Source organism: Corvus moneduloides, chromosome Z, assembly GCF_009650955.1.
Source record: "Corvus moneduloides isolate bCorMon1 chromosome Z, bCorMon1.pri, whole genome shotgun sequence".
Classification (NCBI taxonomy): domain Eukaryota; kingdom Metazoa; phylum Chordata; class Aves; order Passeriformes; family Corvidae; genus Corvus; species Corvus moneduloides.
Window position 1 is genome coordinate 51,463,374 of NC_045511.1, and position 22,730 is coordinate 51,486,103.

General features: G+C 41.3%; 1 protein-coding gene across 2 annotated transcripts in view; it reads left to right on the plus strand.

The window, feature by feature from the left end:
* The first annotated feature begins 716 nt into the window (after positions 1 to 716).
* The window catches only part of FAM189A2 (family with sequence similarity 189 member A2), a 30,932-nt gene continuing 8,918 nt past the window's right edge, over positions 717 to 22,730 (plus strand). The window contains exons 1-6 of one of the 2 annotated variants that reach the window (XM_032097177.1): positions 717 to 917; positions 7,106 to 7,162; positions 16,393 to 16,503; positions 17,932 to 18,060; positions 18,852 to 18,959; positions 19,078 to 19,196. In XM_032097177.1, the coding sequence (XP_031953068.1) occupies positions 7,151 to 7,162; positions 16,393 to 16,503; positions 17,932 to 18,060; positions 18,852 to 18,959; positions 19,078 to 19,196 (479 nt within the window). In that variant the 5' untranslated portion in view covers positions 717 to 917; positions 7,106 to 7,150. Of the gene's footprint in view, positions 918 to 4,160; positions 4,640 to 7,105; positions 7,163 to 16,392; positions 16,504 to 17,931; positions 18,061 to 18,851; positions 18,960 to 19,077; positions 19,197 to 22,730 lie in introns of those variants that run through there. The other variant, XM_032097178.1, reaches the window with a different exon arrangement.

A 22,730-nucleotide genomic window follows, 5' to 3' on the forward strand; every position in this document is an offset into this window, starting at 1 on the left:
CCTTCATTGAAGACTCTCCTTAGCTGAGCCCCTGACTGATTCTCAGGAACTGTCCAATGGCCTTCTTGGTAGAAAGTTTTTCCATGTACGAAAGAGTGAAACTTTTAAAAGAGTAAAAGGAGGTTTTTTTGCTACGTAAATTACAGCGACAGAAGAAGAAAGCCGTGATCAGGAAGGGTATGGGAGCACTAACAGAATCATATACAACTAAGGCAGACATGCCTAGCATGTCAATTTACTATCATCCCCAAAACAAAAATGATGTCTCTAATCCATTTCATGCACACAGTGAGGAACCAGAATACTCAGATATTGGAATCTCAGAAATTGAAATACCAGCAGCTCTGTAGAAGGGGTTAGATTTCACAGAAACCCCGGGGGCTGTAGCACTGCAAATGGCTGCTGCTACTCATATGTCCTGAGGAGAACTCAGACAACCAGCTATGGTGGTCAGCAACCCAAGTTTAGCACGTAACTTTCAGTCATGGTGAGAACCCATGATTCCCTTGTTTTGTCTTTTGCATGTTTTCCCCTGAGTGGTTAACACTGTGTCTGTGTTAAGTATGAAGTTATGTATATTCATTTCCCTTCTTTAATATGGATTAGCTCTAGAAAGTTCCTTATTCTCGACGCCCCATTGGATCCTTCCCGGAGTCCATCCTATGTGTTGTTCCCATTGGTTCCCTTCCTGTCAATCCCACCTGCTTGTCTCTATCCCATTGGCTGATATCCCTTTCCCCACCTATTCTGTGCCCAGTATAAGATCCCTGGACCCTCCCACCAATTGGCCTCTTCGTCCCTGTCTTTTCGTGGGAATTAACCTGCGTGGAACACATACGGAGAGTCCCCTGTCTTTACTTCTTTGCCTTTGCCTGCGTGCCTGCTTAACAGACACAGGAAGATACAGCCCCTTCAGGGTGAGGAGCTCTACCCCTTTTTCATTGTGTGTTGGGCACTGAGTGCTGCCTTCCAGAGGGGTTTCAGCATTGACCTCTGGGCTTCTTTGTGTCAGCACGCGAGGGGTAAAACCCCCTTCTGCCAGCTCCCAGTAGCTGAAAACCCCTCCAGGGGTTTTATCTGAAAATCATCTAGGAAAGCATTCATTTTCATATCTTGATGCAAGTAGCTTAAAAAGAAACGCAGATGAGGCAGTAAGCTTGACATCAAGTAAGTGTGTATGTAAAGAGGTGTTTCCAATTCGTGGTAGGGTGACAGCAGTAAGTGGAGTAACTTTTCAAGTCAATTGGTAATGAAAGACCTACTCCTAAACCCAGCTGTTCTGGTTGGTAGTCCACTCAATGGAGAATTTTCAGAGCAGGAAAGTTCACTTTTATGGGTACTCAGTGGAGACAGGTGAGCAATTGCAGAAGAGTGAACTGCAGTACAGAAAAAACCCAGCACCTGTCTGCTGGCTACTTCACAGCTCTGGACATGTGCTTTGTTTAGAAGCATTAATGTGACCCAAAAGGACGTATTTTCAAGGACACTTGGCATCTGTGGCATTCAAAATATGGTGTTCCAACCAAGTGCTTAAATATCCTCAAAAAATGGAATCTTCAGTGAAAGTAGAACTTAACTGATATTAAATGACTTTTTCTTGTACTTTATTTTCTGATTCTATTTAAAAGCATAGGTAGAAGCTCCAGATAAATATTATATTATCCCTACTGAATGGAAGTGTGTTTTGCACACTCAAAGGCAACACAACACCTTGATGCTAGCAGGAACAAGGAGCATGCAATTCCTCCTTGCTAGAGGAATGCAAACTCTCATCACCCCCTTCCTGCCAGAGCTAGGTAAAAGGTTTTACAGGGTCTTACAGCCAGTGCTTTGAGTAAACAAAAAAGGTACCACTCTAGGGCCCACAAGGAATTTGTTATCTGCATATGAATTTAGTGGACAAATTCCTGCTCAGATGCAGTGTTTAGAGAAAACAACCCAAAAATAATTATAGCAAATTATTTCACAGCTGTTAGATTTCTTTTGATAATACTTTTTACTTAATAAAATTACAAAGTTTTTGAGAGCATGAGCATGAGTTCTTCACTGAATTTGAACATGAGTTTCTGTATGTTTAAGGAGAAATAAACACCACTGCCATGGACTCTCACTATTAAAAATACAAAAGTTGGTTTTTACTAGCCATACATCAATGTCTTAGTGATGATGACACGAACAGACCAGCTGACAAGTAAGTCTAGTCAGAGTACATAGAATTACTAACAGTGATTGACTGTATTATAAATATTTCTTCACTCTCTTAGAGCAAATATTTAAAAAATAAACCAGGATAAACCAGAGTATAGAATAACATTAAAGAGTTAAGTTATGTCATGAACCATGTGGAGAGTAATAAAGGAGAGCAATGCAGTATAAATCTTAAATAACTTCACTTTAGAAGAAAAGTAGGAATGGAAAACATGCTACTTTTACTGACTGGAAATTCCAATGGTTCACTTGGAGCAACTGTATGAAAAGCAATATACTTCTCCCCATCAAGACAAATCAGCTTATTCCTTACAGCTCTGTTTTTTCTTATGTGTATATGTTTTTAGGTGTAAGTATTAACTTTTCCCACCTGCGGAATAAGGGGCTGGAAAGCAGCACCATGGAAAGGGACCTGGTGGTCCTGGTTGATGGTAAGTTGAACAGAAGCCAGCAGTGCCCTGGCAGCCGGGAGGGCCAGGAGGGCCACGCATGTCCTGGGCGGCATCAGGCCCAGCATTGCCAGCTGAGCAAGGGAGGGGATTGTCCTGCTCTGCTCTGCACTGGAGCGGCCTCACCTCAAGGCAGTTTTGGGCACCACAGAAAGATGCTAAACTTTTTTAAAGAGTGTCCAAGGAGGGCCACGAGGATGATGAAGGGTCTTAAGGACAAACCTTATGAAGAGTGGCTGAAGTCACTTGGTCTGTTCAGCCTGGAGAAAAGGAGTCTGAGGAGAAACTTCACAATCTACCACTTCCTTGTTGAGGGGAGGAGGAAGGGCAGACACTGATCTCTTCTCTGTGGAGACCAGTGACAGGGCCCAAGGGAATGGCTGAAAGTTGTGTTAGGGGAAGCTTAGGTTGGATATCAGAAAAAGGTTCTTCACCCAAAGGGTGGCTGGCACTGGAACAGGCCAGGGAAGTGGTCATAGCACCAAACCTGAGAGAAATAAAAGAGCATTTGGACAATACGTTCGAGCACATGGTGTGACTCTCTCTTATGGATGTCCTGTGCAAGGCCAGGAGTTGGACTCAACAATCCTTGTGGGTCCCTTTCAGCTCAGGATATTCTGTGATTCTGTGAATTTTTTTAATTGGTAGGGAGTGCTCTAAATCCTGAATATTTTGGTTAAAAAAAAAATAAACGAACCAAGAGATGCATCAAGGATGCAACACCAAAAGTGGCTTCTGCACCTTTCTCTGCAGAGGAGCAAGGGCTGTTATCTGGGCCAATGATGCTTTTTAATGTGCCTTATTTTCCTAAAGTACCAAAAGCTATATTTTTCATATTTCTTGAAGCCATGTCCAGACAAGCCCAAGAGGTGTAAAACTGCTTTTGCGGAGCTGGAGAGCAGAACACACAGTTGAAATAAATGCCAGATCCTCCTTCCTTGGAGTACATCAAGTGGAGAAGGACAGACCACGGTCGTGGCGAGATTTTCCAGGAAGAACAAGGAGGAACAGTACTAGGGGAGAGTGGGTAGGGAGGGGGGAGAGAGGAAAGATGTGAAAACTGCCGGGTAAAGATTCCTCTGCCCTTGTCTCAGACAACATGGCATGCACATACAAGACACACGTCGTGCTGTCTGCCAAAGCTCGTCCTCTTGTCGGGCTGGGCGCCAACGACGCGAAATGCAATCCAGTAGCGTCCCCCACCCTCCTCCTAGTAAAGAGTTATTTTAAAACTTCAGGCATAGCGCTCGGTAGCAACAGTGACCAGGGATAAAAGGGAAAAGGAGAAGGGCAAGAGAGGGAGCACAGGAACAAGAGGATGGGTAAAACCCCACCAAAGCTGTTGCAAAACGTCTGCAGCAGCATCAGCGGGGAGACCCGGGACGGGAAGGATGGCTCAGGGTCCGGGAGGGTCGGGGGTGTCCTCGGAGCTCCGGCGAGGCACCTTGCGCTGGGCTCGGCGCCGGCAGCGGGGTGGCCCCAGCCGCTGCTGGCGCTGAGGGCACAGCCGGGGCCAGTGTTCTCCGCAGCGGAGCGGAGCGGAGCCGGGACAGGAGGCGAGGCTGTGGCAGCGCCGCAGGAAGTCGGCGCCCGAGGGGGCTGGCACGGGGGCGGTGGCGGGGCCGCCCCGCCCGGACCGGACCGGCCCGGCCCGCCGTCCGCCAGCGGCCGCCCGCCGAGAGCCGCCGTCGGAGCCCCCCTCGTCGTCACCGATGGTGCTGCCGGGCTCCTGCTGCCCCCTCCAGGGACTCGTCCCGCTGCCCCAAGCGGCGTCGGGCTCTCTGTCCGCCGCGGCCGCCGGCCTTGCGCCGCCGCGCCGCCGCCCGTCCCCCCTGGCTGCGCTGCCCGCCCGCCCGCTGCTCGGGCTGGGGCTGCTGCAGACCGGCCTGGGCTGCGCCCTGGTGGCGCTGAGCTTCGGGGCGCTGTGGCTGAGCAGCGCCCCGCAGGTGAAGAGCGCGTGTCCCCTCTGGGCCGGCTCCTCGGTAAGTGACGGCCGCGGGCAGGGACACGCCGTGCTGGGGTCCGGCCGTGCGTGCGCGGGCCCTGCGGTGTTCGCTGTCCCGAGGGATGCGTGATCCCGCTCCTCCGCGATTACTTGGAAACAGCCTGCGGGTAACGGCTTTTCGCTGATGTGTACCTCCGTTTGTTACCAACGGGGTAATAAACGTAGAGACAAACGAATAGGGGATTTATTTCCTGACGTGCATTTTTTCTGAAAAAAAAAAAAAAAAAAAAGAAAAAAAAAGATACTCGGTGTTTTTGCGCGATCAGAAATAGGATTTTCAAAAGTCGTTGTGTATGTAGATGTAGCATATTGCTTTTGTGCTTTGTGCCTTTACTCGTAGGCATAATGTAGAGATAAATCAGCAATGTTCCTGGGGAAAAAAAATGGATGGACTTAAGAGAGTTTAGTAAGGAGTGCTGAAAGAAGTTATTCCGTCTCCTGTTGGGCCCTTCTTTAAACCACAGCTTCATATATACAAGAGTTTGTATTGCCGAAGCTAGACACTAGTAAGCAGAAGTTAGTAAATGTCGGAGAGTCAGATTGATTGGTCCCAGTTTGTGGGCCCTCCAGCAATCAGCAGGTCGTGTTCTGGACTGGAACGCTCAGCCTCTGCTGCCTGTGTAACAGCATCAGCTTATCCCTCACTTTAAACATTTATATTAAATTGCCAGTGTTGTTCACCACCTGTGGAAATGTGCTCAGTGCAATAGTTTGGGGATCAAGTAGTGCCTGTTTATCTGTATAGTGCAGTGTTCATCCCTGTAAGTACACAATCCTTGGGGGTTGAGGAGTAATCCAGACCATCCAAATGTCTGTGTTTGATATCTCTGTTATGATCTTTCTTTTTTTTTTTCTTTCTTACTCTAGGTTAAAAGAAGTTTAATATATGTAACTTATGGACTTTCTTTGAATTCTGCACACAGAACCATGCTTGTGCTTTTAAAATGCTTTAAAATTGCACATATAAGATAGAGGTACTCAGTATCTTCAATAATCAAGAGGGGTGTTGGTTTTGTTTGGGGTTTTTTAACTGTATTTCTGAAACAATAGTACTCTCAGGAAAGTTACCTAATACCTTTTGGGTGTAAAAATATAAGTGAAAATTTTAGCCCAGAAGCAACCTAGAAAAGCAGATGCCATTAAAAGCTAGGATTGATGTGTCTGGTCAGGTGCTTTTTGGTTTGGTTTTCTTTTCATTAAAGATGAGACATTCTGACTTGTGAGGGGCAAGTCAGGAAAACTTTGAGAAAGACTTTCTTTTCTTATCTTTAACAGATGCAATGAAATAAAGTTGTTGTACTTAGGGAAAGAAAAAAGCTACTTACATCAGTATTAATGTGCTTTGTTATAAAATCGTGTGTCCATTTTGTAGTCAGAGAATTCAAAAAATACTTTGTTATGAAACTGCAGTTATGTATGTGGTTTTGCAACACCAGTGATGATATCAGTAGGTATTTTTGGCCAAGTCATATATGCACGTTACGCTAGATTAGATTGATCATGTCAAGTGAATGAAGTTACAGAAGGGATTTATTAAAAATACTAGTGGATGACTTCCTGCTTGTTCCAGTCTTCCTGTTTCTTTTTAGTGTAGGAGCTTGGTGTCAACTGGCTTAGTCACAAAGTCCTGTGAGTTAAAAGTATATCTGCTGATTTATGGGACGTGCTGAGAAACTGATTTACCTGTCTTTATAGGGTTCCCATTCTTCTGTGAGAGGGTATTCGGGTATGCTGTTTGTTTTCAGTTCTATGGCAATTCTTTATCATTCCTTAATTGTTTTGCCCTGTAAGGTAAAAAGAGAATCATAGGGTTCGGTTCTGTGATTCAGCAAGTTTGGTCTAACAACTGCTGTAGCAGAAGGATGTACTTTTTATTTTAACTTTTTTCCTCATGCTGATGCTGGCATTTCATCTGATTAAATAGCAAATAATTTCAGGGAGTTAGTTCTAGTGCTCTTTATTGATTTTGGTAGGGTTCATGCTCTGGGTTTTTGGTTCACTGAAATGGTCAGAAGTCAGCAAGCAAGAAGTAGGAATTTAATGAAGTGTTGAGGTGGTGAGTGAGGGAGAGGAAGAAAGAGACAGGTTTTAGATTTGCTTAGCCATGTTGCAGAGAACAAGTACTCAATTGGCTGAAAGCAATTATTTAAGGCAAACATGGAGGTTGGAGTTGCTGACATACTACTTGTCCCCATGCTTTTTTTCTGGGCGGAAAAAATAAGAAATGAGCAGATTTAATTTGGTTGTTATTTCACAGGATGTTCTTAGGAGCGAAGAACCCAATCAGCACAGGTATTCTCTGCTTTAAAGTGTGTCTTTGTATCTTCCCAACATTGCTGTAGTGTTCCAAAGTACCTTTCATCAGAAGAGTAATAAAAACCGTGTAAATGGCATTTTTTTGAACTTTTGCTTTTTGGTGACACTATGTTTTTTGCTATTGTAGGCAATCTTATGTGGAATCTTAGGGCTAACAACATGGAAGAGGCCAATGATGCTTTTGGTAGGTATGGATTAAAGTTTGTAAGGAAATTATATAAAAATGATCCTAATTTAATAGTCATTGGTAAAAAAATAATCACCCCTTTCTTCTTTTAAAAAAGTAATGTTGAATCTTTCTTTTCAAATGGTAGAATTGTAATTATTAATAGAGAAGTCAAAGACCATGAAAGGCCATATTCTTTCATGCATGAATGAAGTCCCCAGTAAGGGCAAGAAGTGTCTGGAAGAATTGTTAATGTTATGTAAAGAGCAGGTTTTATGTTTTTGTATGTATAAGAAAATGCTGGCTTAGAATAAGTAATTTAGTTCTCTGAGGCAGTGCAGCTTGAACTGAAATGAAGGGGATGGTTCTAAATCTTAGCGTAGTTGTAGTGTTTTAGTTTCTGACAATGGGTTTGAGAGCTAACTTAACACCATACAGTAGGATCCAGTGCTAGTTTCATTTACAGTTGACACTGCATTGCTGTGAGAGAAGTAGATTGATGTGCAGGGTGTGTAAGCTGTTTCTGCTTGTAAGTGGAATCTGAAGCTGTGTGGCTCTTAATGTCTCAGAGTTGGGATTTGAAAAAAGTTTTGGAGTTGCTTTTGTGTGTGGGTTTAGGGAGTTTTTTAGTTTCGTTGGTTGATTTGGGGTTTTTTGTTTACTTGTTTGGAATTTTTTGCCTTACTGTCATTTCTGAAGACTTTTTCCAGGCCAAGGCAGTTGTTTCATTTTATGCACCGCTTCTTTGCGATCCACATGGGTATCGGTGAGGAGTACCAAGGATTAGATGTGTGAGCTGTGGATGGAATCATAGGTTCACCGAGGTTGGAAGAGATATTTGAGATCATCAAGTCCGACTGTCAACACAAAACTGCCCTAAACCCCTAAACCACATCATCCAGTGCCAGATCCAGAAGCCTCTTGAACACCTTCAGGGACAGTGACTCCACCACCTCCCTGGGCAACCTATTCCAATGCATGACCACCCTAACAGCAAAAAAGCTTTTTCTAATATCTTATCTGAATCTCCCATGTCTCAGCTTAAGGCCATTTCCTCTTGTCCTCTCACAGCAGGCACAGTTGCGGACACGGGCCCCCCACCTCACCACAGCCTCCTTTCAGGGAGTTGCAAAAAGCAGTGGGGCCCCCCCTGAGCCTCCTTGAGACTAAACAACCCCAGCTCCCTCAGGTGTCCCTCACGAGAGATGTTCTTCAGTTCTTTCAGGAGCCTCGTTGCCCTTCGCTGGACACGCTCCAGCCCCTCAACGTCCTTTTTAAAGTGAAGGGCCCAGAACTGAACACAGACTTGGGGTGTGGCCTCCCCAGCGCCCAGTACAGGTGGGTGGTCGCTGCCCAGGTCCTGCTGGCCATGCTGTTCTTGATACAGGCCAGGATGCCATTGGCCTTCTTGGCCACCTGGGCACACTGCTGGCTTGTGTTCAGCTGGCTGTTGACTAGCACCCCCAACATGCATTGTCATTTCTCAGTGTGCATTGGTTAACACAAGCAAATTTTTTAGGAGTTTTGTGGATATAGAGAGGAGCCTGGTGTTAGAGACTCCCAGTCTGGAAGGGCTGTATTTTTATCCAGATAAGTGTACATGCTATCAGTCTCAAACTGCCTAAGGCTTGCGCAGTACTCCTGTGTTGGTATTGCCTGTGTTCTGTGCTGTTCCTGTAGCATGTTGTTGCTGTTGTTTCCTTTTGTCTGTTGTTGCTCTTTCACTCTTTAACATTCTCCTTTGTATAAATTTTATTTTCCTTTCCTAATTTTACTAAAATAGAAAGCACCAAACTCTTCTTATTCTTTCTTTTATATCAAATTATCTTTAGAATGGTCACATGCTGAAGGAGATGGCCCTGGGATACTGTGCGGCAGACGGGAAAGTTTCTGATGTGAAATTGATTGAAGCCCTGAGCAGCCTGCCATGGTTTCATAGCTGACCCTGCTTTTGAATAGGAGAACACACAGGAGTTTTCCTGAGCTCTCTTAGAGCCATAATTATTCTATGATTATGTGATTCTGTGAAATTGTTTGGGGTTTTTTTCTTATTTGTATGTGTGTTCTATAGAAGTTTCATTTTTTCTAGCCAGATTAGCTCAGCCTTGACACTGGGAAGCATTTCTGATGAAAGAACAGTCAAACGCTGGAACAGGGTCATAGAGAGGTGGTTGATGCCCCAAGCTGTGAGTGTTTAAGAGGCATTTGGACAATGCACTTAACACAGGGCTTTGATTTTTGGTGAGCCCTGAAGTGGTCAGGCAGTTGAACTAGATGATTGTTGTGGGTCCCTTCCAACTGAAATATTCTATTCTATGTGAAAAAAAAAAAAAATTAACATTAAACTCTTCATGAGGGTAAGGAAATCATGCCTTAAACTATCTACAGTCTGTCAAGGACAGATTGTTAGTTTCTGTGAGCATATTTATGTTGGGCAAATATCTATTTTGTCTACCCTCTAGTAACTTGAACATTTTCTCTAGGGAGTTATGAAGAATACACAATTACATGAATTGTAAAAGCAAGCTTCCTAAAGGTCTCAGCAATGAGAATCATTACACAGTCATGACTTACAATTATGACATTCATAAGTAAAACTAAAAAACTCATTCAGAACTAAAACATATCCTTTTTTCAGTTGTGACTGTCCTCCCCTTTTAACTCCTTATGTAAGGCCTTAGCACTCCCAGTGATGGTTTCTCACTATCTGTGTTTGGGTTTTTGTGAAGGGTCAGGCTGTCCTATGGCTGCCACTTCAATCCAAGGCCTTGGTCATGGAGAAAAACAGCCAGAGTGTTGTTTTTTTTTCTGTGACAGCAAGATTCTGGTGCTGCTGATGCTTGCAGAAAGCACAGGGCTGCAATGCTGTGAAAAAGGAGCTTGGGATGGTTTCAGCCACTCTTGTTTTCCCCTTGGAGGGGAGGAAGGAAAGGAAACACATTGGTTACAGATGTAGTGTACCTTTAGTAGCACCATCTGTGAAAAAACAGCCATGAAGAGGGATGGCTGTGATAAGACCTTTTAGTAAATAAAATGGAGAGCAACATTTGGGTTTTGCCACCTGCGCTGTTTTACAGCTACATTAGCAGTGTGGGACGATACTAGATAAATAATACATCTGAGAGACAGGGTACTGCAAGGCAAAATCAAGCTACAGTCATATCTTTTGAAGGACATTTTTGCAAGGGAGGCCTAGCCTTGAGCAGTACAGATGCTGAGAAGTCCAGATTCTGAAATCCTTCCTTGGTTTTAGGTGTTTGAGGAATTTCTGTTCTCAATATCTGTTGTCAATCAGTTTTGGAAGTCAGTTTTTAATGCTTGTGCTTTGAAGCTGATTTTAGTTTGAGGTAATGCTGGCTTAACACTGGACTTGATGATCTTGGAGATGTTATAATCCTACGTTACTTCTTCTTCAGGACTGCCCAAATGTATTAATGGGGAAAGGGAAACTCACCACCACCACCTACCCCTCCAAGTTACTTGGGTATTGACTCTGAACCTTTCTGGGCTTCCATGCATAGAACCTGGTTCCTTCCTCTCTGCTCCTAAGCTCCTTCTTTCACACAGCTTTAAATCTTATTTTTAACTGAAGGAACCTAAATTTTTTCAGAAAGTACATCAGTTCTCCATTGTTAGTTTGATTGTGTATGTTTTGAGGGCAGCTCACATCTTTGACAGGTCATGCTTGCTGTTAATAGCTTCTGTCCTTACTTGTATGTCAGTCTGGACTAATCTGACTTTATGTTACATTCCCAGGAGTTGCCAGGTGCTGTACATGCTTTGCTGAATGCAGAAGCCCTTAGCTATTGAAGCATCCTTTCCTTTCAGTCGTGTACAAATTAGTTGCAATTCTGTAGAGTGCTTTTTAGGTGATTCTCTGGTTGTGCTTGTTTCTGGTTTTGGGTTTTTTTCACCAACTGAAACAAAGACTTCAAGTTAAGCATCTCTCTGCCTGGTGCTCTCCTTGCTAAAAGGAGACTTAGCTGTGATCGAATGAAAGGGAAAGGAGTGCCAGCATCCAACAAGACACCAGCCTGTTGTACTGTGCAGAGTTCAACTGCTGCAGCTTCAAGAACTGGGGAGCAGTTTGGTACCTGCAAAATGCATGGGATCGAGAACTCAACAGAACACATAGAGGCTGGTTGAATGCAACTCTGGCTTTCAGCTACATCAAGCACTGCATGCTTTTGTTGTTTGCTAGCATGGCAGCTTTTGTGTTCATAAATGTTATCTGTTTTCATGTAAAGCTTTGAGGGGTTTGACAGAAAAGTCATAGTTGCATGTGCAGCATGAGTCATTCAGTCCGATTCTTCTCATGTTTTACAGTGTGGTAACATAAGCATTTGAAAATTTTATTTGAAACACTTTTAAGTTAAAAGTGTTAATGTTTTTGGTTTATGAAAAATATTTACAGATATTACATTGAAAACAGAAAAGTTTATGAAATTCAGCCTTTATTTGTAACCTTGAAAATTTTTGAAGAATTAATTTGTGGTAAACCTTGTATTTAATTGAAATTTTTTGTGCAAAGAAAAGTATGTCCTAGAAGACTTTAAATAAAGATTTCTTAGGGCTGATTGCTGCTATGATATCTGCACCTTGACAGATTTTCATGAATTTAGCCAAAATTTAATGTATAGACCAAGACACGTAGTTCTGGTGACATTCTTAAATTTTAGCTCTGCTAGCAACAGTATAAAACACTGTGAACAGAAGCTGCATATCATGTCCCTAACCCGGAAAAACAGTGTCTCCCTAGCCATGTATTTTATAATAAGCAGTCATTTAAGTTGTGAGAATTACTGTAGTAGTATCTTTTTTCCCTGGATGTTGGAAGTGAAATAGTTCAGTGTTAACCTGTATGCTCACATTTAGGACTCCAGCATTAAGTCAAGAAGCGGTAATTACACAAAGGTTTTAAAGTCAGTGTAAGCAAATAGAAGTATGCTTTTAAGTTTGAGAGTATGAAAAGCCATTAGAGGCTTATAGCCATTTTTATGCTGCAAAAGCTTTTCTCTCATACCTGAGGTGTTTTAATTCTGCTTTTGAAATATGTGACTTTTAAAATTAAATTAATTAAGTAGCCTTTTCTTGTGGGGCCTTCCTTTGTTGACAGTTGTATTGTGGGTCTCCATATGGTACAATAAAAAGCTCTCACAACTGCCAAAACTCTAGTAAGGTCCCGTGAGTTTTAATTTTCACACTGCTGCTGTGCATATGGACACTTAATAAACTGACTTACTTTTTTCTACAGGATATTTATAAAGTATGTATGTAGGCTGTAATATAAGATATAAGAGTTGATGATTGTGAAACAACTGTTTCTTCTTTCCTTTAAATGCCTGCTTGGGCATCAGTCCTGCGTGTGCATATTCAAGTGAAGGCAGTTCCTCTCTGACATTAGATACTCGCTTCAGTGGCAGCAGCAGCAGCACAACAAGCAGCTTCCCCTTGCAGAATGAAAGATAGTGCCAGAGCTTTACTATGCAATTTTATTCTTCCTTGGAGTCCTCAAAGGGCATGATGATACTTTTTTACCTGGAAGAGATCATACATGTAAGACATTAGCAAATTAATAGAATACACTTTGCTTTTGTGTAGTTTAATTCATATGAAGATTCTTCACGGCTTTCTGCAGCTGTTCACAGTCCATGTGTATCTAGTGCTCTGAAGATGAAGCTGTGAGCCAAGCTAAAGCCATAATTTGAGTTGTTTCCATTTTTATAACTGCAGTTAAGACCTGTTACCTCTGTTTAGGCTTTTAAAATACCATGTTTGCTTTTCTCTGTTTTTTTCTAAGTTGTGAAGTACGTCTCTCCTCTGGGTAGGATCTTCTGTCACTGGGATAAAGTGTAACCCCTGTTTAATTGACTGTTGATGTTTAAATTTGCATCTGCAGGAGAGTATTTGTAACAAAATAAGCTGACAGAATACATGTTTGATTGGACAGTGAGTGGCTGAATGGCTGAGCTAAGAGGGTTGTGATCAGTGGCAAAAGCCGAGCCAGCTGAGGGCCAGTCAGCAGTGTTGAGCCCAAAGGGTGGAAACTGGGGCCAGTACTACTGAAGTGAATGCTCCGCACAGTAGATCTGAGTGCACTCTCAGCAAGTTCACAGGCGGTGCAAAACTGGGAGGAATGGCTGATACTCTAAATATTGCCGTTCAGAAGGACCAGGACAGGCTGAAGAAATGCACTGAATCTCCTGAAGTTCAACCGTGGGGAATGCAGAGTCCTGCCTGTATAGGGAAATTCCCCTAGTACACAATAGGGAACAGTTTGGTGGAAAGCAGCTCTGCAGAGAAAAACCTGGGGATCCTGGTGGACAACAAACTGTCCATGAGACAGCAAAGTGCTCTTTGTGGCAAAGTGGTGTCCTGGGCTGGATTAGGCAGAGACTTGGCAACAGGTCGAGGGATGTGATCCTTCCCACACCTGGAGAGATGTGAAATCTGTGGTTGCTCAGCCTGGAGAAGAGAAGGCTCAATGGGAATCTCCTGCATCTCTGTAAATAGCTGATGGGAGGGAACGAACAGTAGGGAGCTGGACCTTTCTCCGTAGCACTCACTGGCAGGACAAGAGGCTGTTAGCACAATTGAGAAAATAGGAAATTCCATCTGAACATGAAGGATGACTTCTTTACTGTTATGATGGCCAAAAACTGGTGTAGGTTGCCTGTAGAGACAGTCAAAACCAACTGAATATTATATTCAACAGCTTGCTATTAGTCATAAAATCATAGAATGGTCTGGGTTGGAAGGGATGTTATGGTTCCAACCCCCTTGTTGTGCCACCTGCTTGAGCAGGAGATTGGATTTGGATGGTCTCAAGAGGTCCCTTCCAATCTCAGTGATTGTGTAAAGATGCTGACCAGTGATGGAGCAGAAAGAAAAAGGATTTTTTCTCTTGACAGTCAAGTACAATGTATTTTCCATTGTCAGATATGTGGTAGAGAATTTTGTGGTTATGGTTCAGATCATGGTAGTGTTTTAGATTGTATGTAGAGGAATTATTCTTATCTTCTGCTCATTTGGCAGGATTTTCTGAATATTGGATTATTCAGTCAAAAATACGCTATACATATAATAAAAATCAGATCAAGATTATAATTACTCATAGTAGAATTTATTAGAACATAAATGCAGAAATTATTATACTTGTTTTGCATATTTACGATAATGTTCCTTCTCTTCCTCTTTGTTCTTTGATTTCTGACATTTTTAAGAAAAGTATTTGTAATTTTTTTGTTGTTTTTCAAATTTTGAATTGAAGGTCTGTATTTTAACTGTAACTTTTTTATAGCTGTATGCAGGCAGAATTTCTGTTGCAGCTTCTGTACCAAAGGAGACAACTTAAATGTGAATTTGCTGCTTTTTTTCTTTTTAATCTTTCTTTACTTTGGCCACGTAACTTCTTTTCTCCATTTGTTCATCAGTTGAAAAAGGACAGATACACCTCTTGTTTTTCTTAATATAATTTAATGAGATTTGTGCTATAAAGATGTCTTATGTTGAAACAGCTTCTATTTCAATTGCAAAACTGGTTAATTTCTAATTTTCAGTGCCCTGTGTTGAACCCACTTAAAAAGTTTTCTTTATACGCAATACCCATGTGTACCAATTTTCTTTTTCTCAAAGTAGTTTTTGTCAAAAGAGTAACTGAGATGATTTAGATAAAAGCGTAAGAAATGGGTTTGATTCATTTATGTGCTGAGCAGGGAGTTAATTTTAAAAAAATCATGAGATCCGGTGTTTGTATGGAAAAACAAATGACGCTCAGAGTGCTTTCTAGAACTAAGACCGTCTTATCTGTGGTTTTGTATTAGTACAAAGCTAGGAAAAAATACTCTTCTTCTAATAATTAATAAATTATTTTGTTCTTAGTATGTCTAACACAAAGATGTCCCAGTCCTCTTTGGAGATTTAGTAATAACTACTTCAATTATTGGGGTTTTTGGGGTTAAAATCTACCTTATGGAATAATGTTATGGTCAAACTAGTAATGAGTAGTAATGTTGTAATGAGGAATTTAGCTTGCAGAGTAATGCACTTTGGCTCTTGTCCATTCCTGGGTGATTATTTCCCTGAACCTCAGAAAATGGGAACATAATTTGTGCAACAGCTGTTACCTATTTCTGGTTCAGATTCCAGGCAGCTAACCATGGTACATCGGCTAAATTTATTTGGAAGGCCATGGTGTTATTCTTCACATGTTTAGGAAGTCCTTGTTGCTAGATCTCCTGTAAAGCTGGATTCATGTCCCTCATAGTGTCCTTCTCTTCCTCTCTTTTTTTGTTATGTCCTGCTTTTGTAATTCGAACCATTTTGATACAAAGAAACATGAGTGAGCAGATTGTTATTAACGAAGATTCTTTAGGACATTAAGAATCAGGTACTTGCTTTGTAGGATTGAATGCTTAAAGGAGGAATCTTATTTTTATTTTTCTCTGAAGTAGTAGTCTTACCCATAGCATTTTCTCCTGAAGTAAAGAATATTTTTGCCTGTATGAACAGAGACAGGGGTAGTCCTTTTGTATGTTCAAAATCCATATCCAATGTTGTGTATGCAGATTGTAAGGGCATAGGTCAAAGCAAGACATAATTTTATCTACTGCTTCTGCTTGTCCTTTTTTCAGGTATTTTGTTACTCGTCATTGCTCGATTTCAGGTGACTTATAAATCTGAAAGTATTATCTGATTTACAAATATTTTGGTTTTAGTAGCCAGGAGGAAATATTATCATATAGGTAAACTCTCTTAAGTGTTTTCGTCCTCACTGTACTGGGACAAATATTTTTTATTTATTTGTGCTGCAAAGTAATTCTGGAAATCCTGTGCAGAGTGAATGTTGGCTTAAGATGTTTCTTCCTCTTCAGGTTTCTTTACTGTTCTGAGTGTGTTGAGAGCTAAACCCGGTGGAAGAGTATGGCACACAGTGGAAGTTGGGTGACTTGCAGATCATACTTTGCACTCCAGAAGAGCCTTTAGTTGCTTGATCTATTGTTACTGACATTTTCAATAGTTGCATATATTTTATTTCTGCATAACTAGTTCAGAATAAAGAGAGAGAAGACAAAGGTTTTTGGGAATAGGTTAAGACACCTTGGGGCACTGAAGTCATGGGCAGTTTTGAAAAAGAAGCCGAGTGTCATTCCCAGCATTCCCAGTTTGTGAGTAGGATTTGCATTGTCATGAGTTCCTTGGGTTGGGTTCCTGTGCCTACTGCAGTTAACTTTGTTTTGCTGTTCCAGGTTAACCTGTTTATTCTGCTGTCTATGATCTGTGTTCTGCTGAACTTGACTGGATTAATACTAGGATGTCAAGGCATTCAATTTGTGTCCGGGGTACCCAGATGCGATTTGGTGAGCACACATACTGATTTACATTGATTTCTTCTCATTATGGCATATTAGCTTGCTGTGCTGAGATCACAAAGTATCCTGATGCAGAGTTGCAAGTAATTTAAGAACTAGCATAAACGATTTTTGTAGTAATGTAACAAATATAAACTGTTGGAAAAAGCCTGAGCAATGGCGGGTAATGGTGAGCTACCCACAAAATGTTCAGTCTGTTGTAATCTGTGGATGGGATCGTTCTTCCTCTTTTGCCTCACTTGGTGAGGACCATTTGTGTTGATACCTTACAGCAGAAGATGTGAGGAAAAAAATAAGGTAGATCAAATCATTCTAGCTTTTCAGAACACTTCTACTTGAGGAAGAAGCAATCTGTACAAGACAGGGCAGAATGCAAAGATTTTTCTCAAGTGGCTGTCATGAGAAATAAAAGAATCACTATTTATGAACTGGAAAATGTGGAGTAATTGAAATTTAAGGATACAATACAGGGTCACTTGGTGATGATTACTTGTGTGTAAAAGCTTGAAGAACTTTGTGGGTTAATGAAAAGATCTTTGAATATCTATTTTCATTCATTTATTTCTTCAGGAAAGCTATTGTTGGTTCCTTGGCATGCCAGTGGGTGTACTGCAGTGAGAGTCTGAGATTATAAACCTTTGGCAATCTAGATTCACCCAGTATCACTATACCAAAGCCACACTGAGAATTTATAATGATATCCCAGATGAGGTGGTCAAATGTTGCCGGAGTTTCTGAGCTGTCTGTGGTTGGAAGTACAGGGTACAGCAAAAAGACATTCCTGAAATCATTAATTATTTTGTAGGGTGGCTTCTGTAGGTGGAAGAGTGTCAACATTGTGACTCTAGAGTTTGACAGCTAAAACGCCAATTATTTCTAGATATGGAAACATTGAATTTCTACTTCGAAAACTAAGATGACAAGATTAATTTGAAAGGGGAAGTTACAAACAGTGGTGTACAGATATGGCTATTAACGATTTGACTGGGTTGAAATGATAGTTGTGTGTTTCATTCCATCCACAGGAATGCAAGATATATTCGTGAACCAAAGAAAATGTGTACAGTTCATATAGAGTGGTTTACACAACAGGCAGAGAAATAATTTCTAGGCTGCTATGCATTGGAAGGAGCATAGATAATAAAATGGCTTAGTAATCAGTGCAACTATGATTACAACAATATACTAACAATTGTAAATGTGTTAATGCATTAGCCATAATGCTTTCTCTCAAATAAAGAGCGTGTATAATGCAGCTTTATAATGCAGGAATCATTGGCATACCAAACTGTTCAATTATATGATTCTGTATTTCCTGCTCTGTGGTCATGGGTTTAGTTTAGGACACAGGTTCTATATTATACAGGTGAAAATACTGCATAAAACAAATTAAAAGTAGAGTTTTGTTTCTTAAAGATGAATATGGATGAGAACAAGATTTGTTTCTGCTGTGAAGAACTTCATCTCACTGAATGCACAGAAGTAGAGGCTGTATTGAAGCTATACCATGTGAAGTCATGCAGTGCTGCTCACCTTCTTCTCAAGGTACCCTGCGCACACAGTAGTAGCACTGCTTTTATAGTGTTGGTGCTCATGCAGCAGTGCAGAGCTGAAGTGATTGCCATGTTTACTGGGGAAAATTCTGTTGTTTTTCTGGTCTTCCACACTAGTCAGAAGCTCTTCATGGTTCTGTAACATGTGGGGAGTTTTTTTCATGTCTGGGTTTTGACCAGTGCACTGCTGAGCCAATAAGTAGTTCTTGCCCCTTTTTTGTGCTTAGTGCAACCAAAACTACAGTTGAATCCAGACAAGATTACAGGGGTAAATATGATGTAAATTTTAGCTAATGATTTGACGCCTTCATTGGACTTTTGCACTTCTCAGCCCTTCTTGGCTTACAAACTGCTAAAATAAAACACCCAACCAGCACCATCTTCAAATATAAAAGAACTTTGACATTTCTTTAATGGTGATCATGTTGAATCTGGATTTCCCACAGAAAAGTTATGAGGAAGGTTATAATTCTTGGATGAATAGATGGATAAATCACATCTGAGCTGTATTAAACCCTTCTGGATCTCTCTGTCAGGACAATAAATAGTGTAAAATGAGCTTTTGCAAATTACTCGTCTTGGAGATTGTGCTGAAGACTTCATCCCATACATTTCTTAGAAGTAATTGCCATGGTCATCCCTGTGTTTTCTCTATTTGTTTTAGTTTTGTTTATTTTGTTACTATTATTATTATTATTATTATTTATTATTATTATTACTGTTTTTACATTTTCAGATACCATTATTTAATTTTTTAATTTTAATAATCTTCATGTTCTTCAGAAAGTTCTTTTAGCTCTTAGTGTCCTGAATGCTGTCACTGCCACAGTCTGCTTCTTAGCGGCTGCCCTGCATTACTTACAGATACTTGCATCAAGAAGATCCTGCATAGTAAGTGAGCACAAGGCATTGCCTGCCATAAAGAGTGTTGCAAACAGTATTAATAGATTACACAGTTCAGCAGTATTTGTAGGTCAGAAGGGTTTTAACAGAAGTTTTGTTTGATTAGGACGAATCTCAGATTGAAGACCAAGATCACATTTTGGATCCCGATGATTTTGTCCCACCTGTCCCACCTCCCTCCTATTTTGCAACTCTTAATTCTTGTACGCCACAAACAAGTAACAGGTAAAACTGTGCACTCTCTTCCTTTCTTTTAGTGTCTTTCAAAACACTGCCTAATCTTTTTTTTTAAGACTATTTTCTCTGATGAAAAAGGTTTGTGATTTTAGGGGGATTGAAAAAAAAAAAAGAAGAAAAAGCACATTTGTTTGAAGACAGCATAAATACAGTGGGTATACAGTGTGGGTAACGGGTAAAGTTTTGTGGGTTTGTAGGAACCATTTCTAGGTAAGAGAAATACTGCTGCTTGACACAGCTGAAAACTTACACAATGCTGTCAGGAGCAGTTCTGGGCAGCAATGAGAAGCCAGACACAGCCAGAGACCGTGAGTGGTGTTCCCCCATGGACCTTCCTGCCAGAGTCATTCCCCTTCTCCCTCTTGGGCTGCTAGGGCTGACTGAAGGGTATGTTTTGACTGCACTGCTTGGCCAAGTAATCCCTTACCCTACAGGTGGCTATATGCTCTTCAAAGTAACTTGCAGGTTGGCTTTATGACTCAGGTGGGGCTGCATTATTCTGTTCTGAACATACAATATTTATACATAAAGTATTACAATGCTCAAGCAGACTGTGTGACTCTTGTTTAAAATTCCTCCTTTTTGCTGTGTACAGGACTGTTTAGTTTATTTCACTGTCTCATCAGGAATAGCATGCATGGTTTTGAAGACTCTGTGTTCCTGGCAGAGATAATTACAGATCCTGGGATTGCCTAGAAAATGATAACATGGCGCAACAATAGGCTTTACAATGAACAGGTCCTCTGAAACACCAGAGACTGTAGTTGAATTCAAAATATTACTAAAAGCCTCCTATATCAGTCTTGGTTCAATCTGCTGATGAGAACAGAATGGAATGTGTAATGATCTCTTTGGAAAAATAATTATTTATTGAAACATGCTTTTCAGAGTTCCCCTGCTTTAAGATGGACCAGTTGTTCTTTGTTTAGCATGTCATTCTAGATGGTTATCTCTTCCCCAGCAGCAGTATTTCTTCTTTTTTTCTTTCTTTTTTTTTTTTATTAAGCACAGGAGGAGCTGCTGAACAGTATTTAAGGCTGTGGTCTAAAATTGAGTAGATACCTAAACTTGTTGATAGTAACATTTAAGTGAAGATGACATACTTCTGAAGTCAGGCTACTTGTTTCAGGGTGTTCTGGGTAGTTGTACAGCAGTGCAGAAGTTAAAGCAACAGACAGGCGTAATTTCTGTTTTTGGAAGATGAGTAATTATGACTCAGCCCAGGCTGGATCCTGCAGAGTGGCTGAGATGGGATGTGTCCATTTCTCAGTCAGCCTCCCCACACTTCTTCCTCCCAGACTGTGTCCTGAGCTCTGTGTAGCACCTGTGCCCTGGCTTTCTGTGCTGAGCTCGGTGGTCCCTGCATCCCAAGCTTTGTGTGCAGGGGGGTGTGAGCGGAACCACATCCAGGGAGGTGAGCCCCCATCTGCAAACTCCAAGACAGATACATGCCCTGAAAAGGGAAACACCACAGTCATCAAAACTGGTTCCAAGGACATGTTTGGAGTGGGTAGGCATTTTCTGCCACTCTTTAAATTGAAAAGTCAGAGGCTCAGCTATCAAAGCCAATTGGTTTGCTCTTCTACTTGTAGGAAACCTTTACATTTGTCTTATTTAATGGCAGGCAAAACCCAAACTAGCACTACAATGTCTGGTCAATTCCTACCTCTGCTCTTCTTATTTCATACATTAAAAAATAGCAATTACATTATTTTTCAGGGCTGGCACAACATAAACAGTTAGAGCTGAGTTTCCAGGTGAAAAACAAAATGCGAAGTTTGCCAGGAGTTGGACTTTGTTCCTTGTGGGTCCCTTCCAACTCAGGATATTCTGTGATTCTGTGGAATTGTCACAGACACATACATTTAAGGGAGGAGGTGATGCATGTAGGGCAGCAAACCGATTGCCTAGGGCCTAGAAATATACCTCTGTTCAGTTTAAAGTATTGTTTGGGTACATCCTGGAAATGACTTTTGTAATTAAGGGACTCAAGGGAATGCTCTTCTAGTTGCATGTTCTGTAATAAGTTTTAATGTAATTGTTGGACATAGCATTAATTATCAAGGTGTGACTGAACTGGATAGGCCAGATCAGGCATGTTTAAAAACAAAACTAAGATTCAAAATGTGTGTAATTTTGTGGCTTATGTTGAATGTAAGTTCAGCGTGAACATACTAGGAAAATGTGAAGAAGTAACGTCAATGGAGCATCTATCTCCATTGTACTCCAAAATTATTCTGAAGCCTTTTGGAACAGGTGAAATAGATGGTAGTTAAAAACTAATTTAATGTGTTCTATTTTCCCCATTTTTAAGGCTAAAAAAGACAATGACCAGCTATCAAAATACCTGCTTTCCTTTCCTCAGATTTCTCCATGCATTACCTCCATTGCCTTCACAGGAGCCTTTCATTAGAGGGCTTCCAGGTTCTCATTTTGAAAGTTTTATTCTTTTCCTGTCTGTGAAAGCAGTCTTCCATAGGTATTTCCATCGTTCTGCCCTTTCCTCTGAGCTTGCGAGAAAAAAATTTTCACAGTCATCTTTGTTCCCTGCAGCCAGTGTCCAGAGAAGCCCTAAATTCTGGGAGGGAGGGCTTGCCTTGCATCCACTAGTGATATCCGTAAACCTGACTGAAGTCCAGAGAGCAAAATGTGGGTTTCTGTGTGTTGCTTGAGGTTCCTGCCTCAGCACCAAATCAGCAACTAAAATGTTAAAAAGACCCCAAACAAACCAGAGCTGAATTGAGATGTTTTGAGTCACAGACTTCTCTGAGGATTGTGTGGGCAAGGTCTTCTTGCCAGTTCTGCTGTTGACCACCACACTTTGTTACAGTGTTCCTGGGGTAATGTAAATATATGTTTATCAAAATTAAGGTTTCTCAAGGAATTGTTCTGTTTTCTTCCTTCTCAGAGCTATCTCCTAAGAGAAGGATGTTGCAGCAAAAGGTCTTTGGGATTTCTGCTGTGTTTCAGAGAGCTCCTTGGAAACTGAGGAGTAAGGTCAGCCATGAGGTGCATTTGCCTCATGCAAGCCTTTGTGAATCAATCAACCGTAATATTTCTGCGTCATCACAAAAACAGCCTTTACTTTGAATCTGGCTTTTTCTGTGCAGCTGTATCTGAATATAAAACATCAGATCAGAAGTATCATGAATTTAGGTTATAATTAAGAACTCAGTGGTTCACAGAACTCAGAGCTAGGCTGTCACATTTTGCATGACAACCTGTATTTTAATCTTTTGTAACAAAACTGAATCTCTGAAGTAAAACTGAAATGGGTTCCTAGGCCCAGTACTGCCCAAAGATGTTTGAACTCTGGGGAACACACTGGAGAGGCACATCCTAAGGAGCAGTTCCCTGCCATCTTCCGAGACAATGTCTTGCAGACCTTGGCGAGTCCATTATCTGTGACTTAGATCCCAACATCTGAACTGGCACAGAAAAGCCAGTGGAGTTTGGTAGCAGAAGGTGTTTTTTCAGCAGCTGGAAAGCCTTACTGACAGATTTGCTCCGTGTTATTTATTG